This window comes from Sceloporus occidentalis, unplaced genomic scaffold, assembly GCF_023333645.1.
Source record: "Sceloporus occidentalis isolate IW3139 unplaced genomic scaffold, rSceOcc1.0.p SCAF_2, whole genome shotgun sequence".
Taxonomy (NCBI): domain Eukaryota; kingdom Metazoa; phylum Chordata; class Lepidosauria; order Squamata; family Phrynosomatidae; genus Sceloporus; species Sceloporus occidentalis.
This window is the reverse complement of record NW_028316982.1, coordinates 144,542,194-144,566,379: the sequence shown is the minus strand read 5'-3', so window position 1 is coordinate 144,566,379 and position 24,186 is coordinate 144,542,194. Positions and strand designations below refer to the sequence as shown.

Here is a 24,186-nt window from a genome sequence, read left to right as displayed (position 1 = left end):
ATCTTCTGGCCTGGGAGGGAGGGAAAGGACAGGCCCAATGCCATCGGGCCTGAAGAGGAAGAGCCCTCCCCTTCCTCCTTCCAACTGTCATCTTCTGGCCTTAGAGGGAGTGAAAGGACAGGCCCAACGCCATCGGGCCTGAAGAGGAAGAGCCCTCCCCTCCCTCCTCCTAACTGTCATCTTCTGGCCTGGGAGGGAGGGAAAGGACAGGCCCAACGCCACCAGGCCTAAAGAGGAAGAGCCCTCCCCTCCCTCCTTCCAACTGTCATCTTCTGGCCTTAGAGGGAGTGAAAGGACAGGCCCAACGCCATCGGGCCTGAAGAGGAAGAGCCCTTCCTTCCCTCCTTCTAACTGTCATCTTCTGGCCTGGGAGGGAGGGAAAGGACAGGCCCAACCCTCCAATTCATCTGCTTTGGTCCAGGCCTCAGAAGTAGAGAAGAATGCTGGACCTGATATCCTTCCCACCCCCCCCGCCACCATTCCCTTCTCCTCTTGTGTCGTGTCTTTTTAGATTTTAAGCCTGAGAGAAGGGAACCATCTGTTATCCCCTCTGTTGTAAGCCGCCCAGATTCCCAGTGATTGGGTGGCATATAAATAAATCCTATTATTATTATTATTATTATTATTATTACTTCGTCTTTTCCAGTCAGCCCCAGCGAAAAGGGTCAATAAAAGGGGGGATAATGGACATTGTAGTCACCAACATCTGGGATCAAAATGTTGGGGAAGGCTGTGTGTGAATCTGTGTCTCTTTATGAGACCACTGAGCTCTCAGGCACCTGATCGTGTCAGTAGCTGGGAAGTTGACAAAAAAGTAATGAGTCTTGCAAAGGTTAATTGGCATGCATATTTTTTTAATGAAAAGTACTGCAACAACAAGATATAAGAGAATTTTTTAATAAAATGTGTTACCATTGGTACCTGACACCAGAAAAAATAAGTAAAATATTTGGAAATGTTAGCAATAGATGTTGGAAGTGCAAAATAAAAAAAGGAACATTATTCCAAGTTTTGGACTAGAATCTTTAGACTGATTAAGCAAATTGTGAATATTAAACTTGGCTGTAAGCTGGAATTATTTCTGTTAAATATGATTGAGGAGCCATTGGAGAAAAAGTAGCTTTACCAGTTGTCATGTTGTTTAAGCTTTTCTTCTAGCTCATGTATCGTCTGCAAATGCTTAAACTCATTGAGTAAGTATTCTGTGTATTTTGTTTGAAGTGCAATATGCTCATTTCGTAGTGTGTCATACTTTCCAGTTAGTTGTCGTATCTGGATATAAAAAAACCCCCACAAACAGAGTCAACATTACTGGCATAAATAGGGTTGCCATAATTCGCTACCACCAAACCCTAGGTTGCCATCATCTTCTCTTAAGGCTGAGACAGTGTGACTAGCCCAGAGGGTTCATGTAGGGATATATAGAATCATAGAATCATAGAGTTGGAAGAGACCACAAGGGCCATCCAGTCCAACCCCCTGCCATGCAGGAACTCTCAGTCAAACCATCCCTGACAGATGGCCATCCAGCTTCTGCTTATATGGTCTTTCAGATAGTCCATACATAGCAGGGATGATCCAGTTTCCCCTTTTGGCTCATGTTCTGATGTATTTCACTGCAATAATCCTTGATAACATTAGAGTTGATGCTGTGGTTGGTGAGAAGGGCAATGATGGCCCGCTTTTTCCCCCACCCAAAGAGGGTCTGCCCTGAGTGCCCTGACCGCCATTTTAAAAAGAAGAGCCTTTCACGTAATACTTCCTTCAATTGTTTATTCTCCCCTATGAGATATGTAAGACATTCAGAAATGTGTATATTTTTTCTGCAGTTTGTGCTGTTACTGAGAAAATCAGAATAAAGCCTGGGGAAAGAGAAGCCCCCCCTCCACAGCTAAACAAACATTTTCACTCTTCCCAAGCCTCCTCCCTTCCCTGGATGTCCATCTGTCAATGAAGATACCATATCATATCAATGTCATACCTGCGTATCTTTCTCACTGTCTTGAAGGGTGGCTAAGTGTTCAGATGTCAAGACACCTCCCATATTAATTACAGCAAATGGTGAATCGTTTACATAGACGCTGGGATTGGAAGTCACTCTTGGTTCATAGGGATGAGGAGGTTGGAATGTATAGGTAGTTATTTTGCTTGGGTCCTTGGTAAACGCCTCTTCATTCTCCACTTCTGGAAAGACATTACACAGCTTAAACTTTCTGCTTGTGTTTGACTCAGCCATCTTTATCACCATCCATTTCCTTCTCTCCGCTAATGGAAAAATGACAGTTGAGCAGAGATCCCCCCCCCCCCAGGTTAGGAAAATAATGTGCAAAGCAAAAGAGTTCTACAGATACACTCTGTATGCATGGTTGTCATTTGAACAGGTTTAATTTTTAAATTGTATTGTATTTAATACTGTTTCAAGGGGGGGGGGTGTCAATTTATTTATTGAAAGTATGTATTATTCCAACATATTCTAGTCATGTAAGCCGCCTTGATTGCTGCAGCAGAAAGGCGGGGTATAAGAATAAAGTTTATTATTATTAATATGAAGAGGCAAAATCTTGTCAGAAAATGGCAGTACAGAGCAATATTTTCTAATCTGTAAAATTTATGTTCTCAGATGGTGGAGTTAGCATGAGTAAGAAGGGGAATTAACCAGAAACACTTTGGTTAAATGTTTTAAGTTGGGTTTCATTGGATGGATGTAAGATTTCTGAAACTTAATCAGGAAGATGTTGTAGGTAGAGAAACTGTATGATGCAAAATTTGGATTTCCCAAACAAGCTGTCTTAATAAAAAGAATAATTCCAACGTAATGTGGAGTCTCAAAGTAACTTTTGTTATTGGGCCAACTGAAGCTGGTTTCAAGAAACTCTTTTTCTATTACTGGTGAAAACTTGTCCAACAGTATTTATATTTTTACTGAGAAATACCTCACTAACTTGTGAGTGATATAAAACTTGACACACACACACACACACACACACCCCTTCTCATCTGAAAGAATATAGAGCTTCCAAAATTTTCTCCACTCTGGATAAGATGATGGGTTTCCCTACTTTTTTTCAATGATTTTTTACATGGTTCTTGTGAAAAAGTTGATTTATTTTAAAAACAACAACATATTTCTGCACAATTATTATTATTATTATTATTATTATTATTATTATTATTATTATTTGCATGCATAGATCTGGCACTTGCTTGCACTTATTTTGCAAAAAGTCTTTAAATACAAAAACAAACAAATTTTCACTGCAGTATTTTTGAATGTTAGAGTAGGACTTTGGAAGACCAGGAATCAAATTCTTCTTCAGTCATGAAGTGACCTTGGGCAAGTCACACTCTCTCAGCGTAAGAAAAAGGCAATAATAAATCTCCTCTGAACAGATATTGTCAAGAAAAACCTAGGGTAGGGTAAGGCAAGGCAAAACAAGACACACAACAGCAGCAACAACAATAGGCTTTTTATCTCCTAGGTTTTTATGGGCCAACATATCAATCACATTGCTGTGCTAAAGCATTTGACTTCAGTTAGAGATATAATTTTGTATTAATTATTTAAAATGTAAGACATGGGTGCAATAAGCAAAAATTGTCCCCATGCTGATATTCCCAAGGGTTGCCTGTATTTACAAGACATGATACCATAAACTTGAGTAATCCAAACCTCTCACATATATTCAGAATTGACAGCAAAGTGGCTATCATTTGAAAATAAAGAATTCAATAGGTACGGAGCACATAAGTTTGGCTGAGATTAAGGAATGAATAGTTTAAACCAAAACTGAAGGTCTAATATTGTCACAAGTACAACAAAGCCAGACAATGGAAAGTTAAAACTGATGCTTTCATAGATGTGCCCTCTGATCATCATTTGTAAAATGTCACCAATTGTGCTAACCTTTGGTCTATCTGGCACAGTTCCAGATTGGAAAATGGAGTGTAGGAGACCAGGAAATATGGCCCACATGGTTCTGGTTCTGTGCTGCTGTATGACACATCTCAGGGTCCTTATACACTACACAGTTAGTGAACCATGATCGCACTTTAATTGCTCTGGCTGCATACTGTGGAAAGCTGGGGTTTGTAGTTTGCTGAGGCACTAGATCCCACTGCCAAAGAATTCTAAATGTCCTTCCCTAAATCACAAATCCCAGGATCCTATAGGATGGAGCCATGGCAATTAAATTGGAATTGTAGAGCTACAATTGTATAGTAGGAAAGGGTCCTGGATATTACTTCTGAGTATTCCTTGCCTAAGAAAATTCATGGAGTCTCCATAAGTCAGAAGGTACTTGAAAGCACATACACACAAACACAAATCGTCTTGTGGACTAACTCAGCTTAGGTCTACCTAGGAATTAAAAATGGGTGAGCTGAACAGCAGCTACAGTTAACCACAGCATGTTAAACAGACTTGGCAAGAAAGGCATCCTATTTTTAAAAAATCATGGGCAGATTGGATAAAGCTGAGAACTGTTAAGTCACACAATGATCCAAATGCCAATACGAGAGCATCAGTCAAGATAGGAAATAAGATTAAAAGACATGTTGTTTCACAAAAAATGGATAAGCGCTAAAGGAAATTACAGTAGTAAAAATCTCTAGAAGCTGCAGAGTCCATAGGTATGTGGATGATGGATGTTAATTCGATTCAGTATAACAAGGCTGTTCCAAATCTTTATTGGCCCAATAAATTCAGGGCACTGCGGCATATTGCAGACTATGGTTGGCCATGCCAGATTAAAAAAATTTAAAAGGTGGGGCAAGAAGGAGTGAGAAATGCCATCCGAAGTGTTTCATTGCTCTGATTTCCCTTTAAACTAGCCAGTTGACCATCTGTATCCCAGCAAAAGCTCAGGGGCAGTGTATTTGGATAATATAGGTCCTCCCAGGTGATCTCTCTCTCTTACACACACACACACACACACACACACATGGAGAGGGAGTAAGTGGGAAGAAAGAGACCTTTTTAAAAAATTTAAGTATGGAGAAAGGAAGGAGTGGCACCAGGTCCCTTAAAAATTAAAGTGTATTTTCTAAAAATAAAATAAAATCTAAAGACGTCTCCATCCAGATCCATGAAGGAAGTATCCCTGCCTGCAAGGAAAGCTAATGCTTGGAGCAAAAATGATGTAGGAGGAAAGCCATGCGCTGATTTCACTGTGCTTATTGCACTGCCCCTGTAACCCTGCCTGCCTTGAGCACAGACAGCAGGAGACGGCTCTGGCTTTACCCTCCTCTAGGTTTTGGAGGACATTCCTTGAACCAGAGGAATTCTTTCAAGACTTTACTAATGGAGAGAAAGTGTGGCTCAAATTCTTCATCAATTATCCTAAAACCTTAACCTTTTTAATGTCCTTCAGTCTTTTGATGTTTCTTGACTGAATGTTATCACAACTAATGATCACTTAAGAACATTGTGCCCTGATCATCGTCAGGGATAAGTCATTCCAGAAAGAAAAGAAAAGAAAAGAAAAGAAAAGAAAAGAAAAGAAAAGAAAAAGGAACAGATGCAAATTATGAAACTGGTCTTCTTTCAGAACTAAACTGGGATTTTATGGCGGGATACATACCGCCATATAGTACGTATTGTATACGTACTAGGGTTAGGAAGGGGCGGTGCTTCCGCACCCCCCTAACCCTAGTACGTATACAATACGTACAAGATGGCGGCGCCCCTTCCACATGGGCGCCGCCATCTTTACGTACTGGACGCATAGCGTCCAGACGTGTCGCGGCGCCTATGACGTCGCGAGTCCGCGCCAGGCGCCTCGCGACGTCATAGAGGCGCCGCAAGAAGAAGCTCAGAAATGGAGCTTCTTTTTTGCTCCGTGCGGGAGCCACGCGGTTTGACTGCTGCAGCTCCCGCGCGGAGCAAACGGCGGCGGCGGGGAAGCGCCGCAAAGCGGCGGTTTGTATCCCGCCTATGTTTTCTGATACTCAATACTGGATTTGGATCACTATGCATATAACATTTGCTCTGAACATCATTGCTTGCATGCACTACATGTACAACATTCCTATATTTATGCACATTTTAACAGAGTTGGGTTAGATTTTTTGCACAAATAAGAAAGTGCCTATGATTTACATCAATGCTACTCATAGTGATGATCCTTAAGCCAGTGCGGGTCCACAAGCCATTGGCTTCCAGCCCACTAGTTTCCAGCACTGAAAGAAACAATTGCAGCCAATGGTCACAAATACAACATTGGCCACAGCACATGGGGGTGAAAAAAGGCTCCCAGTCCCCAGATCAGATTGCTTAAGAAGTACTGGTTTAGTTCATGTGCTGTTTTTTATGTTACATTTAAATGATTCATCTTTCTGACCCCATAAAACAGGGTTTTAGAAATCAGAAGAGTGAATTGAACAACCTCAGAGGGCAGGGGAAAGCATATGATAGTATAAATCAAGATTCGAAGTATAAATCAAGATTCAAATGTTATATTTTAAGATCAAATTTTACCATCAAAGCATACATTTTGAAATACATAGTTTGAGCAAATATTAAAACCTGACAGTGAAAATTAATTTCTACTAATTTGGCATAGCTTTTCTCTGATACCACTGTAGTTCACACAGCCAAAAACAGCAAAAACACAATGGCTTGTCAAAACCTTGGCAGCCTGTACTAGTGGCCTGTATTGCACTTGGTTGGTCAGAGGTTGAACAGGGCTCCTGAACATATAACAAGCTTTCTGTTCCCAACATTTTCTTAATAGACACTTTCACACCTGAGCATTTTTTAGAAAACCCAGAAGGAAGATAGTAGCACTTCTGCAAGTGTTATTCAGACACATGCAACCCACAGTCCATCTGTTGCCTGGCATTAAAGAAATCACAGTTCAAGGAGCAATTTCAAGATCTTTTTTTAAAAGTTAATTAGTGCAATATAAGAGAAGAAATAGGAAAAAAAAAACATTTTGAACACAGCACACAATATGTGCACTCCCTATTGTCAGGTAAATCTAGTAGTATAAATTAATTCAGAAAATGTTTAGACAAAACTGTTAGTAAATAAATTAATCTGTTATCTAAGACAGTATGTGGCCTCATGTTCAGGACTTCCCAGCTTCTGGATGCCAAATGTCTGAAAGCTGTGTATTGGTAGACACATCTGTTTCCATTTTGTAACCAGAAAACAAATCATACAAAATAAAGGTTCAATGAGAGATGTTCAATAAAGTTAGCAAGTCATCCAATCTTTTCATGAGTATGCATAGAAAGTTAATTGTGTAATTCGTAGCTGACAATCTACTATACTGCTGAACTTTTTGCAATGACTACTGTCGCATGTTTTCCAGGAGCAGAAATTACTTAAGATTTCTTTTTCCCTTCCTTGATTGAGAAAACAATACATGCACACTGAGTTCTGCTTAGACCAAGGATGCCTGGATAGGTTTGAGATTGTTTAGTATACAATGTGAAGTGCATACTTAAAAAGTAAGGTGTGAATAGAGCCAGGGGTGGTCTGTAGCCTTAGCAGGGAGGTGTGTGTACCTCACCTGGAAATGCTAAGGTCACAAGCTGTCAGTGAATAAAACAATACATATCAGTGGATTCATTTGTACAGTATACACACCAGGAAACCAGAACTGGTTGCAGCTCTGTCAAGTGCAAAATCTTAGGTTATATACAATTTAAAATAGCCTTCACTCGAGTGACATCTTTTGGAGAGCCAGCATGGCATAATGGTTTGAGTGATGGACTGTGACCCTGGAGGCCAGAATTTAGTTCCCATCTCAGACACTGGGTGACTTTGGGCAAGTTACATGTTCTCAATCTCAGGGGAAGGCAATGACAAACCTCTGAATAAATCTTGCCAAGAAAACCCTGTGATAGGTTTGCCTTTGTGCTGTTGTTATTCATCCTCGAGTTGCTCTCGACCTATGTCAACCCTGTAGATGAGACATCTCCAAAGCTCCCTATGCTCCACTGCTCTGCTCAGGTCCTGCAAATTCATACCCATGACCTCCTTAATAGAGTCCGTCCATATAGCATGTGGCCTTACTCTCTTTCTGCTTCCCTCCACCTTTCCTAGCATTATTGTTTTTTTCCCAGTGAGTCATGATGTGGCCAAAGTACGACAGCCTCAGACTAGTCATCTTGGCTTCCAGAGAGATTTCTGGCTTGATCTGCTCTAGGACCCCTTTGTCTGACTTCTTGGCTGTCCATGTGTGGGCGGGGCTGGTGGGGCCGGCTGCATGCTGGGTAATGTAGTCCTTTCACTTTTGAAACACGTGAGCAACAAACTTTCCAAGCCGAGTTTTGCAAGAACCGTGAGTTTTAATTGTAACTAAACACCAACAACTTAATGAAACTTCCCCAGCCCAAGTCCCAAGGCAACAGTCCTTCCAACTCCTTTACTGTTCTATTTTAGGCTCCACCTCAGCCACCAGGTGCTTCTCCCCTCGGGTTGACCGACCACCTGCGTGTTTTTCCAGAGGTTCTCTCTCCGCTTTTTCTCTCTCTTGTGGTTCGGGTCCCTGCTCCCAGCGGCCCCCTTTGTGGTCCCACCACTCACTTGCTAAGCCTCCCGTCTCCGGCTTCTTCCAATCCTCCTCCTCCGAAAAAGGGAAGTCCCCTTCCTCTCGGGGGTCCTACAGATGTAGAGCCTCGTGAGGCCCAGGTGGCCTAGGGCTTAGCTTGGTTTGCAGGGACACGGGCCGTCCGGCCCTGAGAGGGCTTCGAGTCACCCTGCCTTGCCCTAACTCGACCAGCTCTCCCCGTCCTCCTCTTCCGCGTCTGGTCCCTCTCCCCGGGCGCACCTCTCCCTCTCTCTTTATGCTCTTCCCTGGCTTCTCCCTGGCTCCTCCTCTAGCCCCTCCCCTGGGCTCTTCATCCTTAATTCCTCCACCTGATCGCTCCCTCCTCCCCCAACTCTCCCTTCAGGCACCTCTGCTCTGCTACACCATGGTAACCTCAGCACTCTTCTCCAGCACCACATCTCTTCTTATCCGCTGTCTTAACTGTCCAGCTCTCACATCCATACATGGTAATAGGGAATACAATGGCTTGCATGATTCTAACTTTCATGCTCAGTTGTATGTCTTTACATTTTAGGATATTTTCTAGTTCTCTCATAACTGCCCTCCCCATTCTTAATCTTCTTATGATTTCTTGACTGAGGCAGGTTACAGACTGCCATTTTGGACGTCCAGAGGACGTCCCAGTTTGAAAAAGGGGCGTCTCTTCTAGACGCCCCTACTCCTATTACAGACAGAGTCCGTAACAAATGGCGGCAGCCTTTCCACATGGCCGCTGCCATTTTGACATAGTGGACGCTGTGCGTCCGCACGTCGTGCGGCGGAAGTGACGCTGTGAGTGCGCGACTAGCGCCTCATGGCGTCTCTTCTGGGCCGCAAGAAGGAGCGCGATTTTGGCACTCCTTCTTGGCAGCGTCCGGGAACCGCGCCAATTGGATGCTGCGGTTCATGGATGCTGCAACCGGCGGCGGCAGCAGACTGCCGCTTCTCGGCAGTCTGTAACGCACCTGAGTCTCCACTCTGATCAATATTTGATCCCAGGTATGACAATTCTTTTACTGTTTCTATTTCCTCGTTGTCTAGTTGAATCTGTGTAAATTTTCTCTGGTCATCATTTTTGTTTTCGTTATGTTCAACAATAAGCCTGCCTTTGCACTTTCCTCCTTGATCTTTCTTACTAGTTGTTCCAAGCCTATGATGTTTTCGGCTAGTAGTATGGTGTTGTCTGCATATATTAGATTGTTGATATTCCTTCTTCCTATTTTCACTCTTCCTTCTTCTGTGTCCAATCCTACTTTTTATATAATATGTTCTGCATAAAAGTTGTACAAATTGGGTGAGAGGATGCAGCCTTGTCTGACTCCTTTCCCAATTGGGAGCCATGGGTTAGGGAAGTTTGGGATATAAGGAAATATGTGGTTATTGTATTTTATGGAATTTTAATATAAGCTGCTTCGATCGTTTGGAGAAGCAGGATACAACAACAACAACAACAACAACAATAATAATGTTTCTCTGTGTTCTGTCCTGACAATGGCCTCCTATTCTGAGTAAAGATTCCTCGTTAGGACAGTCAGATGCATTGGCACTCCCATGTCTCTCAAAGGCTTTGCTATAGTCTATAAAGCACATGCTGATCTTCTTTTGGAATTCTCTGATGCGTTTCCTTAACTGCAATGTGGTCCCTAGTCTCTCTTCCTTTCCTGACGCCTGCTTGCACCTCTGGGATTTCTCTCTCCGTGTATGATTAGAGTCTATGTTGCAGAATTTTGAGCATGATTTTGCTTGCATGAAAGATTAGAGCTATGGTCCTATAGTTGCTGCAGTCTTTTGTATCTCCTTTTTTGTGGCTGGAGATGTGTATTGATTGTTTCCAATCTGTTGGCCATCGTTTTGTTTTCCTTATCTGTTGACATATGTTGGTTAGCACTGGTGTTGATTCTGTTAGTGTGAATTGAAGCAATTTGATTGGAATATCGTCTCTTCCTGGTAATTTATTTTTTCCCATTTCTCTAATTGCAGCTTCCACCTCTGTTTTTAGCATTTGCGATTCATCTTCATATGACTCTTCAATCCATATGTCCTTCATTTTCTTATCCCTTTTATATAGCTCTTCTGTGGACTGCATCAAGCGTTTTTTAATTTCTTTCTGGTCTTGAATTATGTTGTTTTTATTGTTATAGATTGTCCCGGTCCTTGGTTTGAATTTCCCTTTGATTTCCTGGATCTTGTGGAATAGGTCTCTTGTTCTTCCTTTTTGTTGTCTCTCTGGCTTCTGACCATAGTTCTTCTGGTTTCCAGTCTATTATACTTAGTAGTTCAAATCTGTTCCTTATATTGACAATAAATTCTGTTGAAGTATTATTTAGATCAAATTTTGGTATGATGACTGGTTTCGTTCTTTTCTTACGTTTTACTCTTATTTTTGAAATAAGTAATTCATGGTCTGTGCCACAGTCAGCACCCGGTCTAGTCTTGACCACCAAAATGGTGCTTCTCCATCTTTTGTTTCTGATTATATAATCTATTTGGTTTTTGTATTGTCCGTCTGGTGATGTCCATGTGTATAGCCTTCACTTTGGCTGTATGAAAACGGTGTTTGTAATGAATAGATTGTTGGCTTCACAGAAATCTATCAGATGCTCAAGTGCTCAATTTATATTGCCTAATCCGAATCTGACTATTGTTTTTGATTCTTCTTTGCTTTCAACTTTGGCATTCCAGTCATATATGATTAGCTTAACATCTGTTTTGGTGTGTTTTCAATTTCTTCCTGGACTCCTTCGTAAAATCTCACTATTTCTTCCTCTTTTGCATTTGTGCTTGGTGCATATATTTGAATTATGGTAATATTCATAGGTTTTCCATGGAGCCTTATGGAGATGATTCGGTCTGATTTGTCGTTGTATCCCTTTACTGCTTTTGCCACATCTCTCCTTAGTATTAGTGCCACCCTGTTCTTTCATGTATTCTCATTCCCTGAGTAGAACATTGAATAGCTGTTTGAGTCAAAGTGGCCCATTCCTATAATTTTAGCTTGCTTACTCATAGTACTGCTATGTTAATGCGTTCCATTTTCATTTTTACTATGTCCATCTTCACTTGGCTCATGCTTCTCACATTCTATGTTCCTATTATATGTGTTGTGCTGCTCGGGATAAGTTTTGGATTTTTGAGTGGATCTCCTGCTTGCCTCATCATCTTTGGGGGTTTTATGCCTTTGGCTTATTTAACAAGTGTGATTTCCTCTGTTTTTCTATCTCTGTGTTTGTTCCTTTTCCTGCCTGTGTCTCACTTGGAATGTCTCATCATAGGGTTTTCTAGGTGAGAGGGTTACGCAGGGAGGGTCATCATTACCTCCGGGTGTGCAGTGCTAAACAAGCATTAGCCATGATGTCAACATCAGTGCCACCCACCACTACTGCTGCTGCCCAGTAGCTGTTTGCCTCTCTGTGTAATCTTGTTATTTTGTTCGCGGGTTACAGACCGCCTGTTTGGGGCGGGCTGCACACGCCCCTTTCCCCGGGGTATCGGGGCCTCAGTGTCCAGAGCAGCAGCCGCTGAAGCCCCAATCTGCCGCTTTCCAGGCTGCGGGGAAGCGGCAAAAGGCCCCTTCCCCGCAGCCTGGAAAGGGGTGTCCTTGGGGCTTCAAATCCCAAAGACACCCCGCAGCGGCAGGGAGGAGGAGAAGGGGGCCGCTTGGACCCTTTCTCCTTTGGTCCGCTGGGCGCAGCTGTGTGAAGGCTGCGCCCAGCGGACCAAACCAGGAAGGAGCTCTGAAATGGAGCTCCTTCCTGCTCCGCGCTAAGGGCGCACTAAGCACCCTGGCGCGGAGCGAGGACGTCACGTCCGCGTTGCCCCATATAGAGGCGGCGCGGTCATGATGTCCTCATGGCGGCGGCCGTATGGAACAGCCGCCACCATTTTGTACATGCGGAGAGCGCACTAGGGTTAGGGCGGTGCAGAAGCACCGCCCCTTTCTAACCCTAGTACGCGCTCTGCGCGTACTTTCCTGCCCATTTGTAACGGGCCGTTGTTTCTTTACCCCTTTCCTCCCCCCATCTGTTACCTTTCCCGTCTCATGTCCTCTCTCCTTTAGTTCTTCAGCTTTCTCTTGGTCTCTTGTCAAGTTCCTCTGGCCCTCGTGGCCCTGGTCTGGTGCTTCCTCCCCTCCCTCACCTCATTGTTCTCAGGAGTCCTCCAGGCTTTGTCCTTTGGGCTTGGTGGGGGGACAGAGTTGGTCTTAGTCCTCCATCACCTTGTTGTTCCCAGGAGTCCTCCGGGCTCTGGTTCTGCCTCTTCATCCAAACAAAAATGTTTCCCAAGCTTTGGTCCCCTCCCAGACTGAACTCCTGTTACACTGATGTGGACTGCCCTTCAACTGCCGTGAATGTCTCTTTCCAGTCTTGCTGATTTTAATTAATTTTAACTTACATTTTAGTGTTGTTATTTTTAGTGTTGTTATTTTAGTTTTAGGGTAAGGGATAAGGGGATATGTACTTTTAGTTATGTTTGTACTATGTATTTTATTTATGTGTTTCAATGTAACCTGCCTTGATCCTTATGGAAAGGCAAGATATAAATAAAATCTATTATTATTATTATTATTATTATTATTATTTTATCAGAACTAGGGCAAAATTTGAGGGTTCAACTGTGGAGACATATGCTCGATCTTTTTTTCAACCATTAAGCCCAGTAGGTGGCTAGGGCAAGTGACAATGGAGTATATGCCAGTCATTGTGGAATTCCCACAATGAAGAGGATGGTGCAGTGAGGATAAAATGGGAGAACACAGGGCACAGCAACCTTGGAGCAAAGACATGGCTCCACTGGTATTGCTGGAGCAATAATAACCCTGGACTGCAAATGAAACTACTTCTTGGGGTGTTGCCTTCAGCTGTGGAGAGAGACTGTTGGCTCTTCTGTTTTGCAAGAATGTAAATTCCTTGCATTTTACAGCATTGCTTTTAGCACAGAGTGGTTTGAATATCTCACTCTCCTGAAGCTGTCTTGCCACTTACTGATAAACATGGCACAGTGCTGCTATTACTTTGTAGCATCAGATATGCTTATTTGTACTGTCCACGTGTTGATGCAAATAACCAGGCAGGGAGCGCACATTTCTAAACAGAGAAGTGCATGCTTCTTCACTACTGGAACTTTACTTGAAAACACCATTGGATGAACTGATAATGAGGGAAGAACTGCTATACCCCACCCTGCACTCTCTGGCCCCACATATCCTTGTTGCTACAGAGGAAATCTATTTGTGAAGGGACAAGGGGTTTATCTCACAGTGGCCTTTCTTTTATCAGCAAATGCAGGAAGCTGCACAAATCCCTGGCAAGCATCCATCTTCAGCTTACAGAGAACCAGCTCCCAGGCCCCAGCCAATGCTCTCTCTCTCTCTCTCTCTCTCTCTCTCTTTCTCTTTCTCTTTCTCTTTCTCTTTCTCTTTCTCTCAAGTAGGCTCTGCTTTGAAAAGAATTCCCACAAATAAAGAGCAAGCCACAACATAGTTCTTCCACTGGTCTTGCCTTGCAGAAAGGACAATTCACAGGTCATGAAATAGAGTTTTGTTTTCTCTCATCAGTTTATTGTGCCTATGTAGAAAACACAGGTCATCTGGGCAGGTTCTGAAATGCAATGCAAAATGGCTAAGCTTGCCTACCATTTTAGTTCACTTGCAGTAGAATCATAGACATATTTACTGACATGTAAAAACCACAGTGTTCAATGGGGTTTACTTCCAGATAAGTACTGCAACCTCAGTTATCTGCCGTTTAACTGAACATATTTAAACATATCTGCGTGTAACCATTACGTCAGGCTAGATGCTTTAAAAAAATAGAGGAGAATTTAAGGGATCTTACAATTTAATATCTACTATTGGAAGGAAAACTCATCTTCTTCCATTTTTGTATGTTTCAATAAATTATTACGTGTTTCGACATCACTTCAGAACCTTTGATATTTTGTTGTTCTCTCTTGCAATAATTGACTAGAATATGCCATATATACTCAATTATAAGTTGACCTCATGTATAAGTCAAGGGCAGGTTTTGGGGCCAAAATTATGGATTTTGCTATGACCCATGAATAAGTTGAGGGTAAAACTTGGAGGCTCCTTCAGTGTGTGTATGTGTGCATACAGCAAGAGAGACTCTAACTGAGGCTTTTTAGTTCAGCATTTCAGCTTTCATTTCAACCTTCACTCCCCAGATAGCAAAGGCTGGTAGGTGGGAGAGGGACAATGTTTATTTGCTTAACAGCAATAAATTAGCCAGGACTCTTTCAGCGTGACTCCAGAGAGGAATAAACTCCTCTCCACACCACATGGGGAAATCTGAAAGTGCTGCTATCACATTACCATACTGACCCATAAGTAAGTTGACCTGAGATTTTGGGGTCAATTTTTGGGCATACATTTTTAGATGTATAGATGAGTATGTATGGTATCTAGCCTGAAAAAATAAGAAAGTAGAACTTTAAATTTGATGGCTCTCAGTCCAAAAGCAGTTCTGCAACTCATATCTGTAGGAAGAATAAACTCTTGAAAGATTACTATTTGTTGTGAAACTCTCATGTCATCTGTAAAGTATGGAGACTGCTGCCCATTCCAGACAGTTTCTCCATGGGAAGAGGTCTTGAAAGCATTCTTCAGGACTGAGACAGTTAAGAATTACTGCAACTGCAGAATTATGCAAGTAGGTCACTTGGAAAATATAACTTTCAGAAGGAAACAGAGTTCATAACAAGCAAACAAGAATGTGAGTGAGAGAATACATCACACTCAGCATGGGGTGGATGCTCCTACAATTAGTATTCAGTATTAAGTTATTCTTTTCCCAATCATGATTGCTAGAACCACTTCCTGTTGTGAGCCTCACAACATTATGGTAGCAACTCTGGTGTAGGTGTTTAACCTGAGGATTGTCAGTTTCTGTATCATGGTGGATCATTCTCTTCCCCAGACAAAACCAGTTGGATAAATAAAACATTCTGGCTTCTTTAGGGATGTTGCAGATTCTATATAGTAAAGTTGGCATGACCGAACACTAGCACTAAAGGTTGAGCAGACAGGGAAGTCACATGAACTGATGGCATTAGATGTCAAAGTGGAGGAAGGGAAAGGACTGTATATGATCAATACAACAAGTACATGAGCAATAAAACAATGTGTATATGAAATGTGCATGCAGACTCATTCTTGCTGTTTATCTATAATCTGTATCATGATTAAAACTCAGTGGAACAGATACAAAATTGTTCAGGACTAAATCCACTCTGTAAGCCATCTGCCAGCCACCTCTTTCCTAAATATCATGCTTGTAGGGATCATGTCTCACTATCATCATCCACTGTTAATGTGAATATCTTTTTGTCACTGCTCATTCAGTTGATTGCTGGAATATCTTGTAATTGTTAGGATGAAAGTAGCTCAGCAAACAGGTGGAGAAGCAGCTGTAAGAATTAGCAATTGTGAAAAATAAGTGCATAGTTTCCCCTCCTGCTCCTCCTGCCCAGCAATGTATGCCTAGTTCCAACTCTGGAGCCCATCTTGGTACAGTAGACAAGCTAATTGGCAGGCAGGAAAGAGATGAAACACCTCTGTAAGTGCCCCCATGACCCTGGATTTTCCTTTTAAAAGAAACAGTAAGGGCTGGTACAGATGGGTGCTTTGCACTGGCCTGGGCCTGAAATTAGGGCTAGATAGGGCTGGGTTTCCACATGCACCCAGCCCTACTATCAGTGCCCATGTGCTATCTTGGTACACTCCCATTTACACGGGGGTGCGCCATGATGACGCACATGCATCAGAGCACCCAAAGGGCTCTCGCTGGAAGCACCATAAAGACACCTCTAAAAAGAAGCTGCCCAGAGCGGCTTCATTTTAGGGAGCATGTTGGTGCCATGCCGTGTTGCTGCCACAGAACCAACCAGGGGCAAAGATGGGCGGCTTTTAGCTGCCCATCTGTATAGCCCTTAGCTAGGAATCCATGTTACATTTATAATATGTATTTATATTATATTTCTACCTTACATTTCACACATCACTATCTTTCAATGATGATGGAATGTGTACAGTGGATCCTCAGTATCCACTGGGGGTTGGATCCAGGACCACCAGTGTGGAGGCTCAAATCCCATTATATGCAATGGCATAAAAACAGTGTCCTGTATATAAAATGATGAAATAAAGGTTTACTTTCTGGAAAATTATTTGTGTGAATATTTTCAAACTGTGGTTGGTTGAATCTGTAGATGCAGAATTCGTGGATATGGAGGATCAACCATACAACTATGTATGTGCATGCACTTACTTCAACATTTCCATGCAACTTATAAGGTCTCTCCTCCCCCCCCCCCCTTTCATTTTAGTCTTTGATATATCATTTCGCTATTTCACTTTATAGCAAATCTGAAATATTAATATAAAGTGCTCATGAATCATAGATTCCAGAATGGCACAGGTTAGCAAGCTTTAATATTAAAAGTAATCTTTTAAAAGGAAAGATCTAGCTACTTCGCAAAGCTGCTAGAAATCTCAATATAGACTGCTATCAGCAAGCATCTTACATCTGTCTGCATTAAAGATATTAATGGTCAATGATATCATTCAAGTATCAGTTAGGGCAACAGTGTGTGCATAATTATGTCATAAAAGAAATGTGGATCTTAAGTTACTAGAGATAGTCCAGTTAAAGGCATTGGCAGGGAGCCTGTACCTATGCTGTGTTTGTCTTCCCAGGAGAGATTCTACCCTGAAAACATTGTGGTATGATTTCAAACTCCATGTCCATGAGATTTCAAAAGAAACTATACTTTTGCTAGAATGGTTATTTCATTTCCTGCAAATTCCAAAGGGGCGAAGAATCTGTTTTGGCACAATTTTGCTGTCATTGGGCTTCACTGTGTTTATGCAAACAACAGTCCTCCTCATCCTTCATGCTTCCATTTCTAACAATATATCTTGGCAAGGTCTTTGGGGAGACAATAAGAGAGATTGCAAATGTTTACCTGCTGAATGTTCCATACGTAATTGTGCTGGGATGCTTGATTGGTTTTACAGATTGCTCTTAACTTCAATCATGTTCTCTTTGTTAGCAGCAGCAAAGATACTAATCATTGGATTCTGGGAACAGGTTATTTTGAATTAATAAAATGTGAGAAAACTATCACAATTGACATATTATTTTCACTTTAAAGGATAAATGGTTAAAATAGTAGATTGGTGAGAAGAATGGAAGATGTTTGTGTAGTTGCTTAATCATCAGTACAATGGCCTAAATACAATACTGTAAAGGCACCAAATGTCATAATAATAATAATAACAATAATAATAATTTTTCTATTTCCCATCTCTCCCTGCGGATCGAGGCGGGATCATCTCATTTTGGAAGCTATGCAGGGTCAGCTCTGGTTAGTACATGGATGGGAGACTGCCAATGAATAACAGGAGCTGTAGGCTATATTTCAAAGGAAGAAACTGGCAAAACTGAGTAGTACTTGCCTAAGGAAAATTCATGGGGTCACCATAAGTCAACATGTGGCTTGAAGGCATGCACACACACACACACCCCTTCATTCAAGACATTATTTTTTTTAGGATTTGAAAGGTACAGTATTAACATTACAAAAGAATTAGGATTGATCATAACTAAATAATAATTTGTTGATTTGTAATTTGATTAACCTTGGGATGTAGGCTATATTTCAGAGGAAGAAACTTGCAAAACCACTTCTGAGTATTCCTTGCCTAAGAAAACCCTGTGAAATTTATGGGGTCGCCATAAGTCAACAGGTGATTTGAAGGCATATATACGCATACGATGGAATGATGCAAAAGAGACAGCCAATTCTGCTCCATAAGAGTGTGACAGACTTTTTGCAACATCTTTTTATTACATCAAATTTTATATTTTAGGTGTGAATTTCAAATACCTTTTGGTGCATACCTAAAAGTATGATGTGTGAAGCATCTCTGGAATTCTGACTTGTGCCAGCTAGAGCAAGGGTCATCAAAATGAGAGGTAATTATGCATTGTCCATATCTTCCTGGCAGCCTGCCTAGACAGGTCTTTTGAACTCAGCTATGGTTGACAAGGAGCGTTGTCCCTGGACATTTCAAGCAAAATTTGCATTCATATCTGAAAGGAGTCTATTATAGTGTGTCCAACATGCAGGCAGATAAGCATTACAAAAAATGATAGAACTGCTAAGGATTAGTGGTGAGTGGGTGAGATGACAATGGCACAAAAGGCTGCGGTCACACTGCTCAAGAACGGGGCAGGGGTTCCGAATGAGTGGAAAGGACCATCAAATAATTTAGGACCTGTTCATTTCATGTGGATTCTGCAATGTTTGGCATTGTTTTCCTAGGAATTCTCCAAGCATTAGGCATTTGTTGACATTTACCTAGATAGCAATGTGCTGCCATTTCCATATCCAGTAGCACTGACAAATGAAATATGTTGTCACTGACACTGTGTTCTGCTTGCGCCATATACTACTAAGGAAATTCTTGGGCAAAGCTGTGCTGATTCCAGGTACATCCACATGAGGTATAGACAACCTCCTATGGTGAGATTCAGCCCCCCCCTCCCCCCAAAAAAGAAGAAGAAGCAGTCCAAGAAAACACTAGCAGAAGAAGAGGTATGTATTGGCCACATCTATCAAATAACACTGTGATATCTATAACAGTTTTGAATCCTTCCTCCATTCTTTTCATGTTACTGTTGTCCCCCCCCCCCCATCCCACCCTATCTTACCTGCTATGAGCCATGCAAGTAACAGAGGATGGTAAAATGACAGCACCAGAGAAGAGATGAGGAAGAAGAAAAGCAACTTCCTTGTCCTTCACTACATCATGGTTTCTTAAAGTGTTTTTTCTATGTCTGCTTTGCACAGTGGTGCAGAACCAGGGCTCTCAGAGTCAATATTTTGGGACTTTTCAGTAGGAAGGATGAGGGTATCATGGCCTTTGCAAGCTTCTGCAACCCCTTGGAGCTTAGTTGCAGTCCTCAAAAGTATCAGGGGAGGAGAAGTGGATTTTACAAGCAAAAATATATTCTTGTGAAATATCCTTGCTATAGTTATGTATAAGCAGTTAAGTCTTATTAATTTCATAAAATTCTTACTCTTGATGGGGATGAAGACTTCTAGAACTAAGTTATTGAAATCCATTTTTGGACTTCCAAGTGTGGCTACTGATGAATGCTTGAACTTGAAATTACTGTCACAATGAGGGTCTGCAGTTCAAAATTCACCACTACACCACTGTTTTACAAGATTATGGTGTCCTTGGTTCTATGGTGATTTTGGAATGTAACATGTTTCTGTGACTTCACAACTTTCTGTACTATGCCTGGAGAAGAATGCTCCAAGATCTGATACCCAGAAACCTGATGTAATCCTTTTTACTTAGAAAAAAATCTTTCTCAGTTAAGCCTCAGAGCATGTAGGTAGAAGTGGAGAGCTCCTATTTGGTTTTCCCTCTCTTCTTTGCCCAAAGGCTTAGAACACAGGGAAAGCTATGACAGGTGACCTTCAGGATCATTGGAAGGGACCATCTTAAAGCAGAGAGCTTCAAGTTGACCATTTTCTTCCCTTAATGCTTCATTTTTGAGTCACCCTTCAAATGTAATGTACAGTAGATTTTGATGGCCTCACAAGGTATGCATGGGGAATGCAGTTAACAGGGTGTGTGTTTCAGCAAGGTAGGCCTTTACAGTGCTTTTTCTTCTAACAACTAAGAGCTGATTATCTGCCAACTTTGTGGCTTTTTAAACAAAACAAAGCATGTGATTCAATTCTTGGCACATGTGATCTGTAATAGTTTGGTATGTCTAATACAAATAAAATCCAGATAATTAACAACTAGAGCAGCTGGTAGATTGTAGCTCTAACTGGCAGATACAATAGGGGCCATTTATGTGGCAAAAGCTGAGTAAGCTCAAAGTAGCTCATTTTAACCTGATTTACAGCAAAATGTGCTCTCCAAGCTACATTCCTCTTCTACCACCCTCTGTTACCTCATAGCCTTTAAAAAAGAAGCAGCCACATTCTGTGTCAGGCCATTGGCAATGGTCTATCTGCCCAGTACTTTCTGTCTGCCTCAGTATTCTGCACCTTGACCTAGCTCTCCAAAGGCTGAGTGTCCTCCAGAGGCCAATTCACAACACATAATTATAGTGCTACATTCCACTTTTCATTCTCTGAGGCTCTGGGAGTGTGATCTGGGTGTGTGCAGTTGCATGTTGTCTGCTTTCAAGTTGTTTCTGGTGACCCTATCATGGGGTTTTATTGGCAAGCTTCCTCAGAGGGGCATTTCCATTGCCTTCCTCTGAGGCTGAGAGAGTGTGACTTGCTCAAGGTCTCTTAGTGGGTTTCATGGCCATGTAAGGTTCTTCAGAGGAAGTTTGCCATTGCTATCCTCTGAGGCTGAGAGAGTGTGACTTGTGTGTGATGCCTTCAAGTCGTTTCCAACTTATGGCAACCCTAAGGTGAAACTATCATGGAGTTTTCTGGGTAAGTTTCATCAGAGGGGTTTTTGCTATTGCTAGCTTGAGGCTGAGAGAGTGTGCTTTGGGTTTTACCCCTGGAAGTCCAGTCCCCAGAAGTCCTGCTCCCAAAAGTCCTGCCCCTGGCACTCGGTGACACCTGGTGCAGGAATGCCACTGAGTTTGGGCACTTGGTCTCTAAAAGGTTCACCATCACTGTTCTACATACAGTGGTTCCAGACATCTCCCTCCCCCCCCCCCCCCACCGGCATAAGGGAAAAAACACAGATGCTCATTCAAGTGAATGGGGCTCGTGCCTGTGGCAGCACACAGTGCGTGCGCCATTGCCTTTTCCGATGCATGGTGCTGCTCCATCCGGTGCGGCTTCCAGCATATGCTGGAAGATGTGTAAGGTGTGCCCATGTATGATGCGGGCGCACTGTAATAGTCTACAAAGATCTACTGCTATGTTCTCATTACAAGTGCAATACTGAATTTTTTCCGATGCCCTGGTGATTTCAATGGAATTTACTTCCAAGTGAGAATATTTAGGATTATAGTTTGCAGCCTCGATTAAATACTTCATGGATATAAAACTACAAATAGCCCCTCTGGCCCAATAGAACACTGATCAAGATCCTCTTTTCTTAATCCCTCCCTCAGAGGTTTGTGTGAGGGACTATATACAAACAAATTAAACTAAGAATTGCTTTTGCTTCTCTTTTGTGCACACTATTTTGGAAAGCTACCTTTAGATACTAATTAACCTCTGGGTGACTTGGTGTAAATTAGATGACTCCTTTGCACAGTTCCTGTGTCAGTAATATAAGACATCTGAAAAGATTTAAAGGTAGCCAACAAATTTTCTTATTCACTCTTAAATAATGTATCAATAGAGATACAGCATGATTGGGAAAAAGAGATGGAGGCTGCCTTCTTTAAAGGGAGGCAATTTTAGGGCAAGTGTCCTAAATAGGAATGGATCATTTACTTCACTTCTTCCCAAGCCGTATCCACAATGGGCAGGGAAGAACCTTGTCTGGGCTCAACTCCTTGAATTCCAGTATGTTCCTGCTGATTTGTACTTATTCATGCTTTGAGGACTTCACTATTATGTTTCCATCATTCCTTATAACACATTACTTTTAGTACTAGAACAGACAGCCCTGAAGGGATGGCTTGAAGCTGCCCCTTCTGAAGCCGGCCAAAAAAGGAGCGGCAAAGATCCGCTTCTTCTTCAGCTAGCAAAAAGCTGGCTTTTCCAGCACTGCCACAGCCAAAGCTGGTTTCATGTTGCTCTTGCTGTGTGCAGTGTGTAAACCACCCAGAATGGTCACAGATGCAGAGAGAAATTGGGCCAACATTTGCAGCACTGTCTGCCTCGCTAGGGGAGTTCACAAACAAAATGTCTTATTAGCCCAACTTTACTGCATCGTTGTGCTAGCCAACCACAGGGACTATGGCTGCTCATGTGATCTGATCAACTAACACAGCAGGGATGGGAGAATGTATAACATTTGAACTGTTACTGTACTTCAAGACCCATACCCCACCATTATGTTGGTAAAAGCTAGTGAATGTTGCAGTCCAACAGAGTCTGCCCCCTTCCCTGCAGTAGGGACATAGCTAGTCCATTATAACTGTTGCTTCTGGTTCCTCATTCTGAACTCACTCACCAGACTCCCCACCTTGTTGACTCCTTTTCTGGACTTCCATTTTTTGGGGACAGACATCTGCTTGAGTCTGACTCCATACGGCCTGTGGACTATCTGACCCTGATTTGTATTTGATATGGATGGCAAGGCTCTTTCAACTAGCTGTTTGCAGGCTTGATCTCATGGTGTCCTGACAGGCAAGATCATGATGGCATATTTCTTATAAACTTTCTTGTTGTTGAGTGCCTTCAAGTCATTTTTTGACTTATGTTGACCCTAAGGTAAACTTTTCATGCGATTTTCTTGGCAAGATTTATTCAGAGGAGGTTTGTCATCACGAATATGAATTAAAATGATGTTTGTTTATGAAAGACAGTTTAGGGTAGGGTATACTGTTGAGTCTTAGTTGTAAAGTCCTGGATTCTCCAATCAGTACTGAAAGGTACCATGCCATTTTGGAACTGCTACTCTTTCTCAGTCTGCTTCATTTGCAATGACAAAACGTCTCTCTCTCTCTCTCTCTCTCTCTCTCTCTCTGTGTATGCACATATGCACACTCCTTGAACTTTTTATAGGAGGGGTATAATTGTAATGCAGAAATAGCTTAGTTTTCTTGTGGCAAATGGGCATTTTTGAAGATAGGTCAAAGATTGTATAAAGGGCAAAGCCTCAGAAGTATTGGAATAAATTCTGGTTTGGCAGTGAGTGGCTTTTCTGAGTTCAATAGAGCTGCAGATCATTGTGTTTTAAATTACTGGATCATTTTGCAAAGGCACTCTTGTGACTTGGAAAGGAACTATGTTAAAAAGAACAGTGACCAAATAACGGTAACTAAGCAATGCCTTCATTCACCTTTTCCATCAGCCCTTTGGTTCTTTGGGTTTCCATGGCAGCTTTGCTCATTACTACATGGCCTGTGTAAGTATATCTTGCTGGAGGGCAGCCAGTTTGACAAGAACAAAGATACTACAGCCAGTTTTTAAAAAACTCCGTGTACTACATATAGTCTTCTCTATTTCTCCTTTCATAGTATGCTGAGCCATTATGCATATGCAAGTTATGTAGGTTAGCATCACAAACTAACTGTGTAATTTTGTATATGAACTAACTCACATTCTTTCCCACCAGACTAAAATGTATTGTATCTCCTGGTCAGTCACTTCCCCTTAATATGTTTCCTTAAGTTAGTTGTTTATGTATTGGACTATGACTGTAGCTATACTATAACCTCCATTTTTTAAGCTATAAAATGTATGAGAGAGAGAGAGAGAGAGAGAGAGAAAGAAAGAAAAGGGGGGGGGGAAGAGAGAGAGAGATGGTGTTGTATAGTGGTTAAAGTGTTGGATTGAGATGCCATGAAATTCATGGGGTGACCTTTGGCAAGTCTCTCTCTCTCTCTCAGATTGATCTATATAAAATTGTGAAAATAAAAGTGGGAAGAAGGAGAGCTCTGTATGTTGTTGTGAGCTCCTTAGAATAAAAGTAGGATATAAATGTAACAAACAAATGAATACCCATGTAAGACCCGTT

General features: G+C 41.9%; 1 protein-coding gene across 1 annotated transcript; it reads right to left on the bottom strand.

Moving 5' to 3' along the window:
- Nucleotides 1-1,075: 1,075 nt before the first annotated feature.
- Nucleotides 1,076-2,244, bottom strand: LOC149319098 (uncharacterized). The gene is made up of 2 exons (XM_089507966.1): nucleotides 1,982-2,244; nucleotides 1,076-1,272 (listed from the first exon to the last, which is right to left on the bottom strand). The coding sequence occupies exons 1-2, from the start codon at nucleotides 2,234-2,236 to the stop codon at nucleotides 1,123-1,125; spliced, it is 405 nt and encodes a 134-aa protein (XP_089364092.1). The 5' UTR covers nucleotides 2,237-2,244; the 3' UTR covers nucleotides 1,076-1,122.
- Between the last annotated feature and the right edge of the window lie 21,942 nt (nucleotides 2,245-24,186).

Coding starts and splice junctions, on each gene's coding strand:
- LOC149319098 (XM_089507966.1), bottom strand. CDS start 2,236: ATGGCTGAGTCAAACACAAGCAGAAAGTTTAAGCTGTGTAATGTCTTT. Junction 1,273..1,981: donor ACAGTGAGAAAGATACGCAG/GTATGACATTGA, acceptor TTTTATATCCAG/ATACGACAACTAACTGGAAA.